The sequence below is a fragment of the Pieris brassicae genome, chromosome 12 (genome assembly GCF_905147105.1).
Source record: "Pieris brassicae chromosome 12, ilPieBrab1.1, whole genome shotgun sequence".
Classification (NCBI taxonomy): Eukaryota; Metazoa; Arthropoda; class Insecta; order Lepidoptera; family Pieridae; genus Pieris; species Pieris brassicae.
In genome coordinates, this window is record NC_059676.1 from 8,254,207 (window position 1) to 8,275,491 (window position 21,285).

Here is a 21,285-nt window from a genome sequence, read left to right on the forward strand (position 1 = left end):
TTTAAATTGTTTTCATAAGGCAGAAAAATATAATATGAACCTAAATACATATTTCATAGGTTCCTTTAGGAGTAATATACCAAAATCATTAAAGTTTCCAAAGTATAAATCATTTAATTATCAACAATCAGGCACTTTCTTACAGCATTGTTATTATATATTATTATAATTTTTTTTAACAATATACATTTACAATAAAATAATTCTTTCTTTGAACCAATTAATGGAATGTAGATTAAAGCAAAATTATTAATTATCCAATAAGTATTTGATTAGATCTATACAGTATAATTAATACAAAGTTGGTAAAATCTCATATTTATCTTATTTTAAAATTAATAATTATTTAAATAAAAACATTACTTAAATTATAAACACCAGTAATATATTGTTATTCTTCTAATAATTTAATCATTGTTTATAATATCACTGGTTACAAATACCAAAGTGTATTTTTATACATCCGATATGTTCTAAACTGCCACATTTTGAATAAAGACTAATACCTCAAACAGCACCAGTAACAAAAAAGGACTGATGAGTTTTAATGTTCGTTCTCATAACATAACAACAAATATAAAAAGTGATAAACTTAACGTCAATTCTCATTTTTACAGTGGACAGCAATATAGATTCTTTACTCTATGATTCGAAAATTAAGAATTTGAACATGCTGCCAATGTTTTGATAGATAAAACATTCTTAGCTGTCATCTTGGTTCAACATTGAAAGAGGATCTTGAAAAACTGGTTCGGAAGGTTTGTTTGAGATTTTCTTTTCTGTGAAAAAATCAAGCAGTTTTTATACGACGAAAACGAATCCAAAGGAGGACCTATTGTGGCAAAGATAGGACATTTGAGGAGGAATTGGGGGTTTTAAATTAAATTTAGAGATTGTAATCTTACCTTGCTTCGAGGTACTAAATAGTTCACCATCACTTTCGTCACTAAATAATAGGTTTTGCTTCTCTTCCTTTACTGTGATTTGCTTCTTACTTCCAAATAAATCATTATCATCATCAGTGTCAGAATCGAAAAGTTTCGTCTTTGGTGTAACATTAGACTTTTTAGCACCAAAAAGTTCAGTTTCACTATCACTTAGATCAAAAATTGATTTTTTATCGATACCATTTTGATTCGTATCTTTCTCTGTAGTCGATGGGGTATCAACATTTTTATAACTGGTCTGTGAGTTTAAGTCTTGACAATTTGAATCAGTCTGCACATTTTTATTCTCATCTGAAAATATGTCTTCATCGTTTAAGATGTAAACTACCTTGGTCGTACTTTTACTGCTCTCTGCATCAGAATTATATATTTTTATACTTTCAACTTCAGTAACATTTTTATTAGTATCTTCAATGGTATTATCCTTGCTTGGTTCATCAATAGAGCTCGAATTGTCTGTAGAGTCAATACTTTCCCCAAAATCGATACCAGATTTTCTTGCAGCTTCCAGCCTGGCACGCCTCGTGGAAGGCCTTCTTTTCACTGGAATCCTTGCTCGTTCTTTAGATAATTTGTTATCTAAAATAGCTGACTCTTTTTCTTTAAAATTATTAGTTTTTTTTTCGAATTCATTATTTTCGGCTTTAGATGAAGCAGAACCATCAAGTTCTTCAACTAGCTTTGGTTTTTTATGTGCAGCACCAGGTAATAATGTATTTACATTGATATTAAAATGAACAGGCTTTAATTTCCCAATACTTTTTTCTTTTATTTCAATAGGTTTTTTTACATCTGTTTGCAATTTAATAATTTTATCGGAGATCATGGCATTTGTAGATCTTATTGAACTCTCTAAACTCTGTGGAAATTCATCGGCATTTATATCAAAATCATTTGGAAGATTTTTTTTAATATTGCGGTCGACATTCGTTGTTTCTATTTCATTAAAGTTTTGAGATGATACCAATTTTTTTTCTTTAGATAAATCAGTTTGTGTATTTTTTATTATTTCTTCAACATTGAGACTCTTCGAAGATTTCTCAGTAAAATCCACATCTATAGAAGGGGGTTCATCATGAAATAAACTGAATCTTGCCTGAGTATAATCAGGACTTGGTAGATCATCACTAACGTCACTACTTTTTTTGAAAAACATAGTTTCGTCATCCGAATCATCGTCAAATAGAGCGTTGACGTTTTTACTTCTTTTCGGTTCTTTGGGTTTTTCAAATTCTGGTGGTACGTCATTAAATATTTCAGAAAATGGACTTGTTTCTTTATCTAAAGGCTCAGTAAATGTGTTTTCATCTTCTTCAACATCATAGACTATTTTAGATTCTTTTAAGATCTCTTCATGAAATTCTAATTTATTATATTCGTTTTTTTGAATATCACCATCAGTTTGAGATGAAACAGGAAGCGACGGTTGAAGAGTCTCCTTATACACACCTTCAGATTCCGATTTTAAAATCTCATTTGTTGCATTAGTATTAATAATAGATTCCATTAAATTTTCTGGTGCATTGAGATACATTTCTTGTCGTTTTTTATTATCAGGTGTATTTTCAATAATATTCTTGGATGTTTTTGAGTTACTTGTTAATAATTCGTCCATTTCATCATCATTAAATACTAATGGACTTCGAAAGTCTGTATTGACCGTATCATCCAGATTAACATAACTAATTTGCAAGCTTTTTTTGTCCTCAATTGTAGCTGAACTTTTGTTAGGTTCTCTATTTATTACTTTATTGCTAGGATCTTGAAATATTGTCTTATGTTGGCTCATTTCAGTGGAAAAATTAGACAGGACCGTATCTTCAAGCATAGAGGATTTTGTATCTTCAATAGTAGGATTTTCGTTTTTATCACCAAATAATTCTTTGTCGCTTTCATCATTAAATAAACTTACATTAGTTTTTTCTGTAGTTTTTACAACTTCTTCAGGAACAATTGGATATAAAGTAGCATTGGATATTGAAGCTTGGCTATCTACTTTTTCTAAACTATCAATAATATTTGTTCTATTTTCAATTGTTTCATTTATGTTAAGATTGTTTTTGGTCTGTGGCATTTCCTTATTTGATATTGGTAAAACATTACCAAATAATTCGTCCTCACTATCATCATCAAAAATACTCGTTTTCAAACTCGAAACTTTAATTCTATCTGATACAGTGTTGTTTTTAAATAGATCATCGTCACTTTCAGCATCTAAAATACTTTCAAATTTATTATTTTTATCCTTTGATGATTTTTTTGGTTCCTCTTTATTATTTTTAGTATCGTTATCAATTTCTAACGGAAAATCGCTTGAAATAAGTAAAACGCGTTCATTTCTAACATTATTTTCTATTTTAGAATTAAGTTCCTTGTTCGTGTCTTTTTTATTAACAACTTCTTTCGTAAGATCTTTATTGTTGAATAAATAATTGTTTTCATTTTTATTACTTTTGGATGTATTGATTTCTTTTTCTAAGATTGGCTTTGGTGTTTCATCAACTGCATTTGCTCCATTTTTATTTATCACTTCTTTATCGACTGTGGTACTATTATTTTTTATTTTTGTAGTATTGGTTTCGTTAAATAGATCATCATCTGAATCAGAAAATACTAAGCTTCTCTTAGCCTGTGATACTTGCGGCTTTGATATAACCTTTTCATTGAAGAGATCATCGTCACTGTCAAATAGTTTCTCTTTTCCTCTTGTATCTGGGGTTTTTGTGATTTTACTTGTAAATATATCATCTATATCGTCAAACAGATCATCGGTAAATAAATCCACTTTCTTGTCAGGTATTTTTTCCTTTGTTTCCTGTTTAGTAGTTTTATTCTTAGTATTTTTGGATTTAGGTTTAGCAAACAGATGTTCTATAATATCTTTGTTACTACTTTGACTGCTAAATTTTTCTTGGGTATCTTTAGGTACTACAGGGATATTAGTTATCGAATTTTCTGATGGTTTAGGTTTCGCGATGTCTGATTTTTTTGGACTTTCAGAATTATCACTTTCTTCATCAGATGACTTTGGTTGTTGGCGTTTTAATATAGCTGCTCCTATGCTGATTGAGTGCTTATTTGAACCAAAAAGAGAAATACCACCAACTGGTTTCTGAAAATAAAATTTACCGTTTGAATACTGTATTTTATCTTGTAAAATATTTTTTTCTTTTAAATTAGTCTATGATAACAAAAACAACGAATATAACATTTATAGTCAGACGTTTAACATGCTATAAATTAATCCATAGGTTACTTTTTGTGGATAAAAAATAATTTCTTTAAAAATATTAATACCTTGACAATACTTTCTTCTGCAATCTCAGGTGATTTTTCTTTAATTTGAGGTTTTTCTGCAAACAATTCAGATTCTGAGTCTTCATCGCACAGTACTTGTGTATTTTTAGTGCTTGATTCCTGAAAGAAAAGATAAATCGTTTAATTGAAAATAAATAATATTCTTTATGTTCGGTCTTAGCGTGAGATTCAGAAAACTTCTGTCATTCAAATTCAGTCAAGAACCGCGAACTGTGACTCCTGTATATTGGTTATCATGGCCTTAAGTTCTGGAGTAAAAAAGCTCTAAATATGCCAGACTTAAATACTCGACTTAGCGCCATGACTTCCGTAATTTTAATTAAATATACAGTGCTCCCGTAAGTTAAGATTATATTTTGTATTTTTTGCAACTATATTGTTCCTACCTACCAGACCCGTAGTCATGCTTTCTTTCACTTTCCTAAAGGAGCCTCTATACGGGCTACACTTTTATTAAAATATGTGGTTACACCATTGCCGACTATATCCCGAAAGTACAAAAAACATTTTAATGCAGCACATGACTGAGAAATGTATATCTCGGCAATATTTCTCCAACAGTATATGGCTCATTATTTCGTCTTTACACGGTCTACATAGATGGCTTGACTAGTACTCATAACCAATATGATCAGAAACAAACACAAATGAAAATAGCGCTACTCGAACGAATCGTGGCAAACTTCATGTAGAATGAAAAAGAGACGCACTTAGGCCGTAAAGCTTGACAGAAAAAAAAGGCAGATAAATATTACAGTATTTTCGTTTGCAAAGCAATAGTTCTAGTTCTGGCCATACGGCTAAGACACTAAACATTCATTGGACATACAAAAAATATTTGGCAATATATCTCGGCCATACTAAAAATATTGGTCGGGAAAGGAGTATTAAGAATATCTATAGCGCTAAATCAGCAGCAACATGAGCACATCCCACACCACCACACAGCCTTTTTCTTTTCGTAAATATTTGAATCTATTTGTATATATTATATCTTTGGCTATATGTTTAGTTGTTGTTGTATATAATTTATGTTAGATGTAGTATTACGAAATTAATAAGAAAATATTATTTAGTTTGAAATAGCATTATTCAATCATATACGGGTTGAATGAGAAGTAATATTTTTTTCTCATGCAATAAATTATTACATACCTTCGATACGTTGCCAAACAATTCATCAACAACGTTAGCAACCGGCTGAGTCCTGTCATTATGTGTGTAGCGATTTCGGTGTAATTCTGCGAATATATCTTCGTCACTATCAGACTGAACTTGATCTAACGGAGGCGGTTCATTAGAGAAAATTGTTGCTGAAATTAAAAAACAAACCTTTTCTTATGCGAGTTGAACATACTTGTTGGCGACTCACGGACAATTTCAAAGTTAGATAAGAACACATGTAAACAATTAAAGTAAGAAATTTAGCTAAACTATTAAGAAGAATAGATGTAAGTCGTAAATAAGAAACCAAACTGCTTCGCCGAATAAAAAGGTCGCGTAGCTCTCGTCGCGGTATACTGTCGAACTACCCCTGCGAGACCTACACAAACTATCTTTACCTCGACACACACTAACGGATCCGGACGATCCAATTACCGTAGCAAACAATAAACTAAAAGCCGCCCGCGCGGCCAATAATAACCTTGGGGACCTTTACTTCGCACTTCGCTCACTCCAGTGAGCTTCCGTTCTGCCCTTCAGGCGATTGACCACCCCGCGACGGCCCAAGCCGAGGTTCGAGTCTGACAGGAGACGCCCTTGCGCTAGCCGCGGGATAAAATGCCATTCTGGCCGAGCCACGCTCGCCAAAACAGACCGAGCTGAGCTGTAAAGGCCCTTAAGGCCAATAGCGAGATTCCATTCAAAAAAACAAACTCTCTTTCGTAGAAAACTCGTACTGTGAACAGGAACCCAAGAATAATCGGCAAAACTAGATACAATATCAAGGCGTAGTCTTCATTTCAATACATAAACACTACTTGCGTGGATCAAGGGGGTATCAGCAACTACGTCAAACCGTTTTGACAGACATACGAAGTCAAACCCCAATAATTTTCTATGAAGGTAAATTTTCAGGTTATAAACGAACCGATACATACCTACAGAGAAAGAGTTAATATACATTGCTAAAGACGTCGTTAAGCGCATAATTCGAAGACAGCTGGACCTATTCGTATTTTTTTAACTCTGATCTTATTTTATGGAGAAAAAATAAATTTAATTAAATATTTATATTTAGGTTTGTTGTCCAGGAAATCTAACAAAATCTACGGAATAATTAGGTACTAAAAAGTTGTGACGTATAAAAAATTATAAGGCGAAACGTTTGCGGGAGTAGTAAAATTTTCTGATACTGTTAGTATTAGAAAATGTAATATATAACAAGAAAATATAACAAGAAAATACCTGTAGTAGGTTGTTCAGGCCGGTACACTTTTTTCGTAGTTGGTTCCGGCATTGCTTCCATAGGGGGAGGTGGTGGTATCTAAACATTTATTCATATTATAACTTTGGTGAATACTGTATGGAGTTTAAAAAAAATATCTTTAAGATCAGAGAATTACCCAACAAACTATTATTGGAGTGGTACCATGCACTGGAGGCCTCATAAGACAGGCTTGTTGAGTTACCTTAAGCTTCATCACTTTCAAAACGCTCAACCAAGCGATTAAGGTTGCTTCTTTTAGGTGAGGACGGCAAACTTGTGTCTTCTTGGAGATAAATTGGATTAGATTTAGTCTAACTCAGTCTAAGTCTTCACGTAGTACAGTTTCGACTTCAGATACAAGTTTGTTCCGGTAATACCGGCCAGTTTAAAGTGTATGTCCAGTTCTCATAGCAATGAATGTTGCTAAGTTGCAACATATTATTGATATGCAGGAGAAAGGGTCGGGGATAGGACAAAGCCCTGTGGGAAGGTTTAAGGTCGGAACGAACCTCCGAACGGCTAGAAAGCTGGAGATCCACACTCGATCGAAGGCATTCGCTAAACCGAGAACTAGCGCTTTCTCCTTGGACTCAATTGCCTCTGTCCATCTATGTGTAAGGTATCAAGGCCACCAGCTGAACGACCTCGACGAAAGCCGTACTGATAATAGCTCATCAGCTGGTGGACCTCTAGATACCGCTGTCCATCAATAATGGATTTCGATTTTGGCAAACAAAATGGTTACAAAAGTTTCTCTTAATAGTGTCTATATAGAGCTAAGTATAAGAAATATTGAGTTATGGATAAATGTTTTCCGTTCTTGTTAATATCTTACCATGTCACCGCCTAATCTTCTGGCTAGCTCAGCTGCTATATCCGCTGGCTTGGCTGGTTTATTCAAGCTAGTACTGACACTAGCCTCTGCACTTGGCGAGCTTGATATCTATAGAATTTTGGAAAAAATCAAATTATTGTAATAAGTAATTATTTTCGAAGATTACAAAATAATATAAAACAAAATTTGTTACTTTATTTTAATATTAAACCTAAACTATTATACTATAACTTTAATAACCTTTTACACTGTTACAAAAATATTTAGTTTATTTTTTTCATGTTACCACGTTCTACTATTTAAGGCTGATTTGACTTGACAATGCAGCTCTGCGACAAAACAGTTACGCGCAATACTAAAACTTAACGTAATAATCAACTACATCACAAAATATATAAATAGAATATAAAAACAGATGCAGACAAGGTAACAAATAGATTTTTTACGAGATGACATAAAAAATAATTCAGCATGACGTACGACCCAAGCGGTAACTCAAGTTCGGCTCTGCACATCGAGAGCAAACAACGTATATGGCGAGAGAACGTTGAGGTACAGCGGCTAATAAATGGACTTCCCAGTAACTTTTTAGATAGCCTAACGTTAACCAACATAAGAAGTAATTTAAAAACTATTTTTAAATGCATTTGTCGTGTTCCTAAACAAGACTGCTATGGTTACATTTATACAAACCACAGCGGTTTTCTTATGTTACATAACATGATTTTATTGTATTATTCTGTTTAATAAATAAATTTAAAAAAATCGTAAAACGAAGAATGGTTTATCAGTACTATGCTGTTAGTTGAGTATTAAATGTATACTAAAATCAGTGTTTAAAAATGTTCATTGAAAAAAAAGTGTATGTGTACACAAGTAAGAAGTGAAACTTCTTTATGACCTTATTTTTCGAAAAATGATCTACTATATGCAACTTTACAGAAATTGGTAAAATAAGATAAAGTTTAACAAAAGGCTTTTATTTTCATAGACATGCATACAAATAATACAATTATTAGACGCGTAACGGAATAATGTGATGCGTAACCGAAAAATGTGACGGTAATTTTTTCTACAACGCCGATAAAGAAGTTTGATTTCAAAACCATTTTTTTTTGGTATAATTTATACTTACCCATGTATCCTTTTCAATATGCTTGTCTGTCTGTGTATCCGTAACCTCTGGTTCTGAATCAGAGTATTCCTCTTCTGGCTCGTGTTTTGAAGCGGCGCTGTCCGTGTCACTATCTTCAACCACTAAACCTGATTAACAAAAACACAATCACAATTCTTATGTTATTTAGCGTGCACTAACTTTAAAAGCCTGAGAGCCTTTCCGTATTGAGAGACTTCTAGGGAGCTTCCATTTTGAACTAAACATATATTTAATTGTTAGGACTCCGCAAAAACCTTAGTTACATGCCAATAGATCGCCAATGCCATTGATGGATACTGATCCGTACACAATAAATCATATTTCTTAAGCATCTACGTGTCAAGGTGAATTTTATTTTTAACTATTATAATATTATTATTGTTATGAATGTTGACGCTTTGTTGTACGGAGAAATTGTGACCAATTTGCGATCCACGGTCACAAAAAAATATTTATGGATGATTTTGCCATTGACACGTATAGGACATATTATAATAAAAATTATTAACATAACACAGACTTTTGGTGGTCTTTCAGCAGTTATAGTCTGCTGAGACAGTCATATTAAAATGACAGATAACACTGGCATTGTGATTATAAAATGTTGCTAATACTCGGGTAATCGACATACCGCTTGATTTTTATAAATAATGTACTAACATTACAAAATTTGTTCAAAATACGATCAATTCTAATTTCACTGTAAAATTGTTTATTAAAGCAATAATAAGCAATGTTGATAAATTAATTTCAAGAGAAAACACATACCAGCATGCCATTTGGTTCTCCAAAGCTCAGATCCAATTATGTACGGTAAGGGCCGATTTGCGTACACATTCTTCGGTTTTAAAACAAGTCTGAAATTGTGATTCATATAGAAATTTTTAAAACTAACACCCCGTTGCGCACGGGTAGCCAACCAAATAACTCGCTTAAAAACCAGCAATTTTATTATACAGTTTTCTCCAATATAATTAATATTAAGTCCCGTATAACCATAGAACTAATCTTTTTCTTATCATACATTTCTTTAAATGCATTCCAATATTTTATAATTTACGAAATGGCAGTCACATAATACACCTAATAACAGAAGAATGTCTTTCAGAAGAATTCTTCGTGAGAATGAAATAATGTTGCTATCTTTGGAAAAGAAGGTGAGTCCAGCCATTGAATACACTATGTGTGTCCAAAAAGGACCTAGAAAATAAGAGGAAATCAAATTATAAGAAAATTAAAATAATATTATAACGCGCTATCTCAGGAAATACTGGTTTGAAACAAATCCGGTTATGTTAGATAGTCCAATTATCGAGGAAGATTAGGTTGGTCTATAACGTCAGACCACGACAAGGCCAAACATAACAAACGCACGTGAAACCGTGCATAGCTAGTATATGATGAATATGACACAAAGTAACAAAATTGTGAAATTTTTCTAAATAATTTTTGAGGAAATCGCGTACAAAACCTTACCTTTCTTCGTCTTCATCATCAGAAGAATCGGAGTCTAAAATTTGCACAACTTCGTGCATTGATTCAAAAGTCTGTAAAGACTTCTTTAATTTCTCTAATTCTTCATTGGGATCTATTATTTTAGGAGGTTCCTGTAACAAGAAAACGTACTATACAAGTATAAATAAAAGCTTTTTAAATAGTCTTCCTGATATATTTTACCAGACACAACTTACGCAAGTTTAGTTTTGATATGAAACCAAGTTTATATCTATTTATATCGCCGGTACTCCCGATAGTAATTGCGATCCCGACAATAATGGGGATTTTTTGAACCGCAATGTCAAGGTTGCGACATCAGCACTTTGGATTGAGAGAACTACATTGAAATATTATACAATAACTTCGGAATTGCCTATTTAAACATGCCGATTACTAATGTGATTGTAATTTATCTGGTTTTTCTAACTAAGGAATTTTAATCAAAAGTTCAACGTCTCGTGATACTCTTAGGTAATGAAACACATTGTCATGAAGTAGGGTTTAAGAAAAGTTTTTTAGAACCACAGTCTAAGGTGGTTCCACATTTAGATTGCATAGTTGTATCAATTGTTGTACATAAATTTGTTGAGCTACCACTGACAATGACTCACCTTTGGTGGTTCCACTGGTGGTGCAATATCAACATCATCATCATAAACTCGTCTTTCAATAAATTGTGTATTACTTAGAGCCATAAATCTGTAACAAAAATTTGAGAAACATGTAACATAAAAATTTATATACACAATATGTCTGTGAGTAATGTTACTTACTTATTATTTACATTTTGAAGGTCAATGCTTGCTGTATCAAGTTTATTTATCAATTCATTCAACTTAGTATTTGTTTCTGTGCATTTTGTAACTACTTTCTGAAAAAAATATTTTTTTTAATTGTTTTTTTTTTAAACTGAAACTATTTATTTAAACCTAATATAATTGGTATATAAAAAAAAACTTACATGATGTATATTTTGCAACAAATCTAACAATCTCTTGTCCCCACCAAGGCTCCATTTTGAAGACAGTGACCTCAATGTGTCTAAGTCCACTTTCTCCATTATTTTCTATTATGTTTTACATATTAATTACACTCTTAATTAGATGAAAGAAAAATATTTACATTAAAACAAGTATAGATTTTATAAGAAAATATATAAGACTACCATTTTCAATTTGTAATGAATTACAATTTATTAAATTTGAATTACCATTTAATTTAAAAATATTTGGAATGGAATTTGATGGAAATAGGACATAAAAACTAGACCAATTTTTAGACTGTTCAGGAGTAAATTGTTTCTCAAGATTAGTTACTTTAAAAAATCTATAATTGTTTCGTACTTATAAATATCAAATCACCTAGAAAATATGATCATATTGTCTTTTCAAAACACCATTTAAAAATAAACAAAAATTAATCTCTTCTAAGGAATATAACTATCTTTAGGTTAGAGAAAATATGCATATAAAAAATAAGATAGTTATCGTCAAAAAATCTATAAACATTGAATAATACAACAACTGGCAAGGATTTCCTGTATTTTAAACATTCATTAAATACGACACTTGCATGCAACATTTTAACGAAGCATCAACATTTGATAAATTACGAGACAAATCGGAATGTCAGCAGATCAGTTGATTGTAGTTAAAACACCTAATCATGTAATTCTATCTTTGCAAAGTAGGTACATTTAAATTCATTAAAAAAATAGGCTTTAGTGATGGCTTAGTTTAGATCCAAGGTTTACACAGCTTACATTTTTAATGTTCGTTACATAACTTCTTTATGAGTTGAAAGTTCCATAAATATACTGCAAATACCTATTTTTTTATAAAAAATACTGATAATTTAACTATACACATAAACAAGACGTCCTTTCACTATTTTTAATTTGTTGTTACTTAAATAACTTTGACAAATGTGTTCCGAGTTCTGATGTAAGACATCTGACAATAGCATTTTTTACGTTTGCGGTTGACGTTGACGGTTTAGCTTGACATTTAAAAGACAAAGCAAGTTTCGATGTCTGTCTTTGTTCTGTCAGAACAAAGTGTAAAGGTGGTCATCTAGCTATTTAACTATAAATATTGTGTTTTTAAACTCGATCTAAATTTTGTAATGATAAGGCGGGAACAACTTCATAAACTAACAAATTTAATAAAAATACGCAGCACTTTTCCCACTCACGAACAACAACAATATGACATATATATCATATAGTTTGGTTGATTTTTCGCCGGGGTACATTTTCGGTGGCGCAGACTCTAGTTTAGACTGAGTTTAGGTGTTTTTTGTTTTTTTGAAAATTTAATTGGTAATAAAATAAGCAATAATATATATATATACAAGAAAAAGTGCTGCCGAATTTGATTAAAATTAGTAGTCACAGAAGTTTTTTCCGCCTTATAATTGCGATCTAAATTCTTTAGATTTATTATTAGTTTAGATAACATTTTAAAAATGATAGGTGTAGAAATGGACTGACTTTAAAATTGAAAGAGATTCTAGAAGAGATATCTACAATTCAACAACCCAAATATTTGATTTCCACACCGCTTCTTTATTACATGTGTTCTGAACTATTAAGTTATTTAATAATTTGAATTAAAATTACTATCAAGTATGAACATTTTCAATATTTTTTTCCACTCGATATTTTATTTTTATCGAAAAATTTTTTGAGAAAAGATAATAATAGTCTGGAAATAAACTACTGCCAATTACAAACATGTTTAGCAACATCCTTTATTTAAAAAAAAATATATTATGGCAATAGTTTTGAGTTTATGTAGTAAAGTAAAAGGTTGGGAATGCAACATCATTTTGTCTATATGTGAAGTATGTATCTGTCGCAGCCAACAAGCCGTTGAATTAACAGCCTATCCTTTTAACTAATCGGCGCTGTTTAACTAACGGCCTAAAAGATATTCAGCCGTATCGTTTGTTACAACATATAATAAAGTGGCTGGCTAATGCGTAGGTCATTCGTGTGAAACAGTCATTATTTAAAAAAAATAGATAAAACATGACGATAAAAAATATTTCTTTTAAAATTAAATTGCTTAAGTCAAATTCGAGAGAGATTCGTTTTTTTTTCGAGAACGTTTAAAAATTTTGTGCTGTATCAGGAGTAAGTAAACTAATGTCAATAAACTTTTTTGTACTGGTAAATATAGTGGTTCAATTATATTTGATTTTACCACTCATATTGATGTCCGTTAAGTCAATACATCGTGTCAAATCTATATATTTCGGCTACAGCTTATTGTATAACCCAAAAAAATGCAAGTCACCTGCAGTAGGTACATAATTCAGGTTCGCGGGCGGGGATCGTTCATGGTCACCACCGTAAAATGTGGTAACACTAACGGTGATAATTTTTGGGGATTGGGGGGTAACGACACTTGTAGCGTATCATTGTTTCTATTTCCTTTTATTTTACTTTTAACGTCGTCAGTATACAGTGAGCACATCTATTCTATCTACTCGAGCACCATCTAATATTTTTATTACTACATGCAGTGCATGTACGTGCCATGGCTGTACATTTTGATGACTTATAAGCGTGACAATTTCCCAAATCGTCGGAGTTACACCCTGAGAGCATAGTCAAGACGTATGCACTCTCTTTGACTATTAAATTTAATACATAGCAATTAGCACTTCATTATTTCGCTCATATTCTATTGTTATACGCGAGTGGTTAATATAGAGTAAACCAAAAATCTTACATTATTTAAAGCACCCCGATGACCCAGGAACCGTACAATGCACAAAGAGAGCTTAAGTGGCTTAGCATTTTTGAAGTAATTGTATATTTCATATTTTTATTTGATAAAACCTAATCAGTTTACATAGCAGTGGGGCCCCATTTTTTAATTTGCCCCAGAGCCCTTGGTTACCTAGCTACGCCACTGATTGTCACTACTCTCGTCAATTGTACTTGTTGTTTTTCATGAATCTTTTCGAAACACCATCAAAGTTCTGGTTTGCTGACGCCATATTCCAGTTAGAAGAGTTTCGTTTCGAGTTTGAGAGTAGCTGAAAGTGGAATTAAGTTTAACTTAACAGTCAACAGGCTAGGCAAGTAATGAAACGTCATCGATCCAAGTCATTTGCCTAGGTGTTTAATCAACTGGCTGAACATCTTTCAGGCCACTTGTTAAACGGCTAGGCTGTTAATTGAACGACTGGTTAAGCTAGTTGGCTGCGACATATATACTAGCATACAAGAAGTAACAGTAAGTAACATACTTGTTATAAAAAATGGGGTCGATAAAAATGTCTCATAGAAAAATATTGTATTTTGAGAAATAGTGAAAAATGTATTTCAACTTTAATATAAATAAAACAATTTAAACAGCTTCAATAAAACCTTAAATTCTGATCTATCACTTGTATCAACATATTACAACTTTACACTATATCTATCTATTTTATCTTGTATTATTACCCATTGGAAAGTAGAAAATAAAAGTTCAACATGACGTTTCTTTGTTTGCTATTTTAGCGTGATTTCTATGCTTTAGTTCTTGTTCTTATACTTACTCTGTGGTTCGTTTTAGTGCACTGTGTACATACAAATACTGACATTGATATTAACTTGATATCTTAGTTTTATGACAAATTAATATAAAGCAAAATACTACATTTAGTAAATTTATTTTGTTAAATTATAATATTATATTAAAATCAAATATACCGCTATCATAATGAATAGAGACAAAAGAGAACCTGAATATCCAGTTGAATTAGAATCGCAATTTATTTTACGTTTACCCGAAGAACCAGCGAAAATACTTCGAGAAGTTCTTAAGTCTGGAGAAAATCTCAAAAATCGTCTAACCATACAAGTTGATAATGACGTAAGAAGCGGCGAAGTAAGGTTTGATCACTGGCTTATGCATGCTAAAATTCTTGATTTGCCCACTATCATAGAATCTATGAAAACCATTGACAATAAAAGCTTTTACAAAACTGCAGATATATGTCAAATTATGATCTGTAAAGAAGAAGGAGATGCCTTTGAAGAAGAGTCTCCATCAAAAACTAAGAAGAAAGATCCTTATAAAGTTGACAAAAAATTTTTGTATCCTCATGGTGTAACTCCACCTACCAAAAACGTTAGAAAACGTCGTTTTAGAAAAACTTTGAAAAAGAAGTATGTAGAAGCACCAGAAATAGAAAAAGAGGTAAAGCGTTTGCTTCGGGCAGACAATGAAGCTGTAGGTGTTACATGGGAAATTATTAAGGAGGATGACGATCATCCAAAACATGAGACAGCTCCCAAACCCAAAGAACGTAAAAAAGCTGCTGTCAAAAAGGATCCTAATCCTAAACAGGAGCCATCAAATGTTGTGGACATCTTTGGTGGTGCTGTAAGTGATAGTGATCCAGAGGAAGACACTATGAACATGGAACTAGAAAGAATGTCTCCATATAGCCATATGTCAGACAATACAATGCTCAGTATGGATCAAAAGTCATTTACAACAGATTTCAAACCACAAACATCAAAACAAAGTGAGCCAGCTCAAATGGAGTACTTTGAGGAAGATTCTCGTGATCGGGATAATATGACTATTCGAATTGAACAGCTTAAAGCTGAGTTAGATGAACTAAAACAAAGAAGACAGAGAACACAGAATGAAATAGCTGGAATGGAAAACCAGGCTCTTAGACAACGATTTCAAGAAACACTTCATACACTCAATCAAGACATAATGTATAAAGAAATGGAATATCAGGGACTAATAACTTTGCAGACATCTGAGGATATTTGAAAGTTTTGAGACCAGTAAGTGACTTTTGGCATAGAAAAATTAGTCTACACATATTTAGGTCTCATCAATGCTAAATTTTAAACAAGTAAGTTCAGTAGCTGAAGCAAGAAAGACTTTAATGTAATGAATAATTCACAGTTTTTAGGTTAGTAAATAGTTAGGTACAATTTATTAGTTTTAGTAATTATTCTTTATGGTGTAATTTGCAGTTTAATAAAATTGTTTAAAATAAGTTATGTTTTTTTCAGTCATATTTGTAGGAATGCCAAAACTAAACACAAACAATATGGTTTTTAAATAACTCTGTAACTTAGTGTTAAGTGTGAGGTAGTAACGGTACAAGTATGCATGATGCTAAACAGAACATAAAGAACAGGAATACAATAAAGCCAATACTGCAAAGTAAACTTTGCCAGTCACTTAGCCTAATAAAAAGATGTTTCTTTTCTTTTAAGGGTCCAATTTTCGTAAATTATGTATAATTTTATTATTTAAGCTATCAACAATGACTATTATTTCTAATTAAAGTTTTCTAGGAGCTATGACTAACCCAAGGTAATTACTATTATGATAACATAGAAATAATCATTGTGGCTAGCCATTATGTCGCAAAGGTTTTGTGACTAATGTGCAATAATGCACTAAAGCTGATAGTATAGCAATCTGAGGTCACGTTTCTAGGTATGCTGATTCAAGCTAGATGACTTTTAAGTTTCCTGACCACTGACTCCTTAGGCTGGTACAAATATATTTTTTTGTATTGAGAATGTCAAACAGTTCAATATTAAGTTAAATTTCTGTTTCAATTGTATTTTTAGTAAGTAGGTGAACAAGGTTATTGTTCAATCTTCCAATACAATAAACTTTAAAACCATTTCTAGCTATTAAATGATAATGGATCAAAATTTTTTGAGGTTTACATGGTATGGTATGGTTTGTGGACTCAGTTTCCGCACTTAGACGGTCAGTAGGTCCGTTGTATGTAAAGTCCTGGCTAACTAAGCCAGCCTAACTCCTTCCAAAAGCACATAAACCTCCTGGGCACTTCGCAGGCTTCACGGAGCGACCTCACTGTTCCGATGGTTTCTACACTTTGTTTAGCCACACCTTCGCATTCCAGGACTACGTGGGTGACTGATTCATCTGCGCTGAAACAGCCTCTGCACATGGAGCTGTCTGTCGCGCCCAGGACAAAAAGATGTTTATTAAGAAGACAATGGCCCCTAATTGTCCCTATCATTGTTTTTAGATTAGTTCTGTTTAAGTTTAGAAGCTGCTTTGTCAGTTGTTGACTGCTGGCAGAGCCATTTTGGACTGCCTGCAGTCCGCACCAACGGTTCCGCAGATCTGGCGTATCATGGATCGCACTTGCAAGAAGGGCAAGGGAAGGAGCGAGTACGGGCCAGCAGGCAACATCTCCGAGCCTCTCCTCGCAAGTTCCACTGCAGCATCATTGCCGAGAGATCCACTTTAGGGTAACTCTGTTTGTCAGGGTTATTGCCTCCAGTGCATTGTGACACTCCAGTACCAGTTTAGAGTTTAGAGGTTACATTTGAATCTTTTTTTTAAGTCTTTTTATTACAGGTAGTCTTCAAAACCATTACAACGAGAAATACGTTTTTTGGCTGACGGCCGAATTGGTGATGATTTTTACACGAAATGTTACATTTCTTTATTTTGTGCGCAGAGGACGCGAGCAGCAGCTTGGTTTAATTTAATAACGAACATCTGTTCGAAGTGGACAAACTTGCTAAACATTGATTGAATAGAATTTTTAATTTCATTGAAACGGTAATAAAGTTTATTATGTTTTAGATCTAGCCTGAATTGTCTTAAAAATGAACATGATTTTTTTTTTGTTTGGTCGTTTTGATTGAATAATAACCAATTTAACCGAATACCTAAACTGTAATTAAGATTATTTTTGTTTGAAATACAAAAGTTGCTATTAAAGGTGGGCTGTAAACTTTGGGCTTGCAGTGGGGCCTGTATTTGATTCATTAATATTAATAGCATTCACTAATAAGCAGCATATCGATAGTTGATTTAAAATCATGGTGATGTCTTATTTCCTAGCTTGATAGTAACAATTATTATTTGTACGATTACGTACGTAATGTTTCAATAATTTAAAACTGTACCGCATACATTTTAATTGAAAGTAAAAACGCTCTTAATTAAAAATAGATGGTATGGAAATATTGAAATAGAATGGAAAGTTAATTAAACATTATTTAGCGCACTTTCAATTACTTATGAATTCAATAAACGCTCAATATTCTGAAAGTTAATATCCGGTTCTTGCTAAGAATGATAATAAATTGATTACTTACTATATATTCGACACGACTTTGTTCGCGTGGAAATAATATACTTATCCCACGATAACATAAGATCAGACGTTGCTTTGATTACGTATAAAACGTCTTTGCAATGTTTCAAGGTTATGCAACCAGCTGCCATTCCAGGTATTTTTGAACCGCCATGACTAAGGCGCCTTCAAGAGCCACTTCCTGAAAGGCCGGCCACGCATTTTCGATGCTAGTGATGCAGGGCGGTAAGTACTTATCTCTAAGTGACCCCTGCGCGTTAATCCCATGTTTCATTAAAAAATCAAGCAATACCACGTGATTAGCGTTTCGCGCTTTTTCGATTGCGCCGAGGTCACGGTACAAACTGCAGTGGGTTCTACTAACCAAAAATTTAGTCTCAATAGACGTTAACAATTAAAAATATTATTGGCTTATTTGTTTGCTTATGTAATTTTACAAGTTTTTTTGAAGTGTAACTTCTATCAGCGTTGAAAAAAAATTTACCGTCACATTTTCCGTTACGCGCCATCTTTTTCTTATCCCTACCACGGTCGATTCGAAGAGATTCGAAGCTATTAATAACAAAAATATATAATAATTATATTACAATTAATGAAATTCTGTAATAATCTTAGTAATAAGGTAAAATTAAATAATTGTATTATTTGTAATCATGTCTATAATAATAAAAGCCTTTTTTAAAACTTTATCTTATTTTACTTAATTTAACCAATTTCTGTAAAGTTGCATATAGTAAATCATTTTTCGAAATATAAGGTCATAAAGAAGTTTTACTTCTTACGTGTGTACATTAGTACACGCACACGTTTTTTTTTTAAATTTAGTGTTACTTGTCGCATAGAAATACTTGTGTGTTTTCTTATAAGAACAGCCGTAGAAAATATATGGCTAATGAATTCTTTGGTTTCATATACAAAATTGGAATGTGGTTTAAATAAAAAAAAATCTAAATATTTCTTATTGTTTTTTCTAGGGTGGAGTTTCCACAAGCACTTCACTGCCATTAAAATGAATACTTCATACATCCTTTCCACAAACCTAGTATAAACCACACTATCTCATTAAATTTAAATAAAACCGCGTAACAAAAGCATTGATATTTTACAAAAGACGCTCCACTTCTATTTTCAAGAGTAAAGGGGCTTGGAGTTCGGTTTGTGAGCTGTTCGCACGAGTGTTGCCGATCGCACACGATATTGTTCGAAGGGACGAAGAAAGTTTAACTTCGGGGTTGCCAATGTTAAAAAAAAACTCAAATTTTCATCATCGTCTCCAACTTTATCTATTTATGTAGTTTATATGTTAGGCAAATAATTTGGTAGATCTATTTTTCAAAAGACGAGTTAAGGTGTTACTATGGAGTTAAATACCCTGTGATGTGATTAACTCTTTATATAATTTACGTTTAGAAATAAAAATGTAAATTCATTTGTGTAATTATGTCTTAATTTGACACATTAAACTATTTAAATTGAAACAAGAGATCTTTTTATTTCACTACATCATGAACACAATATCATGTAAAGCCAAATTCTTAAAAAAATGTTTCGCCTTCAACTTTAGTGGCGAACAAAATTCTATACTGTGGCAACACTGCTCAACTTTTACGTCAGTTTATCGGTAACGTTCGCGGAAGGTGTGCGTGCTGTTTGTCATCTACCCAAACTACTTTTACGTGTCCGCTTAAAAACCGGTTTGAAAGTGCTCCGAGGTGTGGCACCGCATTCAACCGTAAAATACTGTTTTCAAAGTTGAAAACTTAGTGAAAAAGTGCTTTAGTGAGTCATTGCCGGCCCAATAACGTTTTTATCAGGTAATCTTATATTTCTTTGTTATCGTTTATCGAGGTTTTCGGTTAGTTCGTCCTAGAATACGTTTACTTTCTAAGGACACGTTAATCTTTTTGCAAACATTATGTATTCACGCGTGGCTTTTATGAAATGTAGATACAAAGAAACCTTTGCCTATCAGGCAATTGTAAGGGCCAATTAACTGCCTACCCACACGAATTCTCAATTCTCATTTTTTTAAAATACATATAACAATTAGAGATTACAAATTATTCGATTTGTTATTTATTAAATACTTGTCATCCATTACATTGTAGGACCGATTTTGTATAAATGTTATAAAATAATCTTGACTTGTGAGGAACTTGTTTCTTTATTTCGTATTAACAAGTTTAATTAACTGAATTATTGAGACTTTTTTTAATTAGCTCTGGATTTTTTGGCTTAACAATATAAAATGAAAGTTTACATGTGTTTTTTCCCAGGCTTTTAATATAATGATTTATTGCGTAAAATGAATATATTATATTAGATGAACTTATTTACAGTTATAATTAAATATATAATTTGAATTTTCTGCATTTTTATAGATATGTAATAATAATAATAATTAAACATTCCTTTGCACTTGGACTATGGTTCGATGGACTTTTTGTAATTTTTTTAATATTTAGTTTCTAAACTAACAAATAACAGTTCAATGTTGTGTTTTTTATGCAATAATTAATATTTGGTAGTCGTATTATGACAATTTTTTAAATATTTAATGTTTCTGGTTAATTCAATATTAAGAAGGGTATCTTAGTATATTATTAACCAAAACCGATAACAACTATTATATTCATTAAAGTCTAAAAACATAAAAGAGTGGAATATTAATTTACGAGTATCACTCGATCTAACGAGCCATAGGCCAGACCAACCAGAAAACAGGTTTTACGTTGTGCAAATTTAAAATTATATATTAAACGGTTTCCATGCCTAAAATTATTGCCTTATATACCTAGAACTCGTTTTTAATTATTGTGTAAGAAGTTGAATTTAGGAAAATTTTAAATTAATTTGTTTTTTAGTCATAAAACCATGTATCGATTATACATTAACAGTTGTATATTGGTTTATGATACCAAGTTATTGTACAATACGCATATTACTTGACCGGGGCTAGTTATTATCTGGCTTCGCGTTG

General features: G+C 32.2%; 3 protein-coding genes across 13 annotated transcripts in view; 2 read left to right on the forward strand and 1 right to left on the reverse strand.

Annotated features, from left to right (window-relative positions):
- Positions 1-248: 248 nt before the first annotated feature.
- Positions 249-12,086, reverse strand: LOC123717141 (WASH complex subunit 2). 6 transcript variants are annotated; one of them, XM_045672985.1, is made up of 13 exons: positions 11,947-12,086; positions 11,146-11,250; positions 10,958-11,051; positions 10,796-10,883; positions 10,164-10,294; positions 9,456-9,544; positions 8,667-8,794; positions 7,532-7,639; positions 6,675-6,753; positions 5,421-5,578; positions 4,245-4,364; positions 906-4,059; positions 249-779 (listed from the first exon to the last, which is right to left on the reverse strand). In XM_045672985.1, exons 2-13 carry the CDS (start codon positions 11,198-11,200, stop codon positions 703-705), a joined length of 4,281 nt encoding a protein of 1,426 aa, XP_045528941.1. In that variant the 5' UTR covers positions 11,201-11,250; positions 11,947-12,086; the 3' UTR covers positions 249-702. The 6 variants fall into 6 exon arrangements, with proteins under 6 accessions (XP_045528941.1, XP_045528939.1, XP_045528942.1 ...); XM_045672983.1 differs by having other exon boundaries at positions 10,958-11,055; XM_045672986.1 differs by having other exon boundaries at positions 11,146-11,276; positions 11,947-12,073.
- Positions 12,087-14,787: 2,701 nt separating this feature from the next.
- Positions 14,788-16,205, forward strand: LOC123717492 (transcription initiation factor TFIID subunit 7). Its single transcript, XM_045673500.1, has one exon. The coding sequence runs from the start codon at positions 14,903-14,905 to the stop codon at positions 15,971-15,973; it is 1,071 nt and encodes a 356-aa protein (XP_045529456.1). The 5' UTR covers positions 14,788-14,902; the 3' UTR covers positions 15,974-16,205.
- A 3,725-nt stretch (positions 16,206-19,930) lies between these two features.
- Positions 19,931-21,285, forward strand: part of LOC123716973 (fasciclin-3) — an 83,991-nt gene continuing 82,636 nt past the window's right edge. For all 6 annotated transcript variants that reach the window (XM_045672709.1, XM_045672710.1, XM_045672711.1 and 3 more), the window contains exon 1: positions 19,931-20,119. The gene's annotated coding sequence lies outside the window, so the exon portion shown is untranslated. The remainder of the gene's footprint in view (positions 20,120-21,285) is intronic.

Bases quoted from the DNA above. Each gene is read 5' to 3' on its own strand.
- LOC123717141 (XM_045672983.1), bottom strand. From the start codon at position 11,244: ATGGAGAAAGTGGACTTAGACACATTGAGGTCACTGTCTTCAAAATGG. The intron at 4,365-5,420 runs GTATGTAATAAT...CTTTTCTTTCAG, and splicing joins TGTTTGGCAACGTATCGAAG to GAATCAAGCACTAAAAATAC. The intron at 4,060-4,244 runs GTATTAATATTT...TTTTATTTTCAG, and splicing joins CAGAAGAAAGTATTGTCAAG to AAACCAGTTGGTGGTATTTC.
- LOC123717492 (XM_045673500.1), top strand. From the start codon at position 14,903: ATGAATAGAGACAAAAGAGAACCTGAATATCCAGTTGAATTAGAATCG.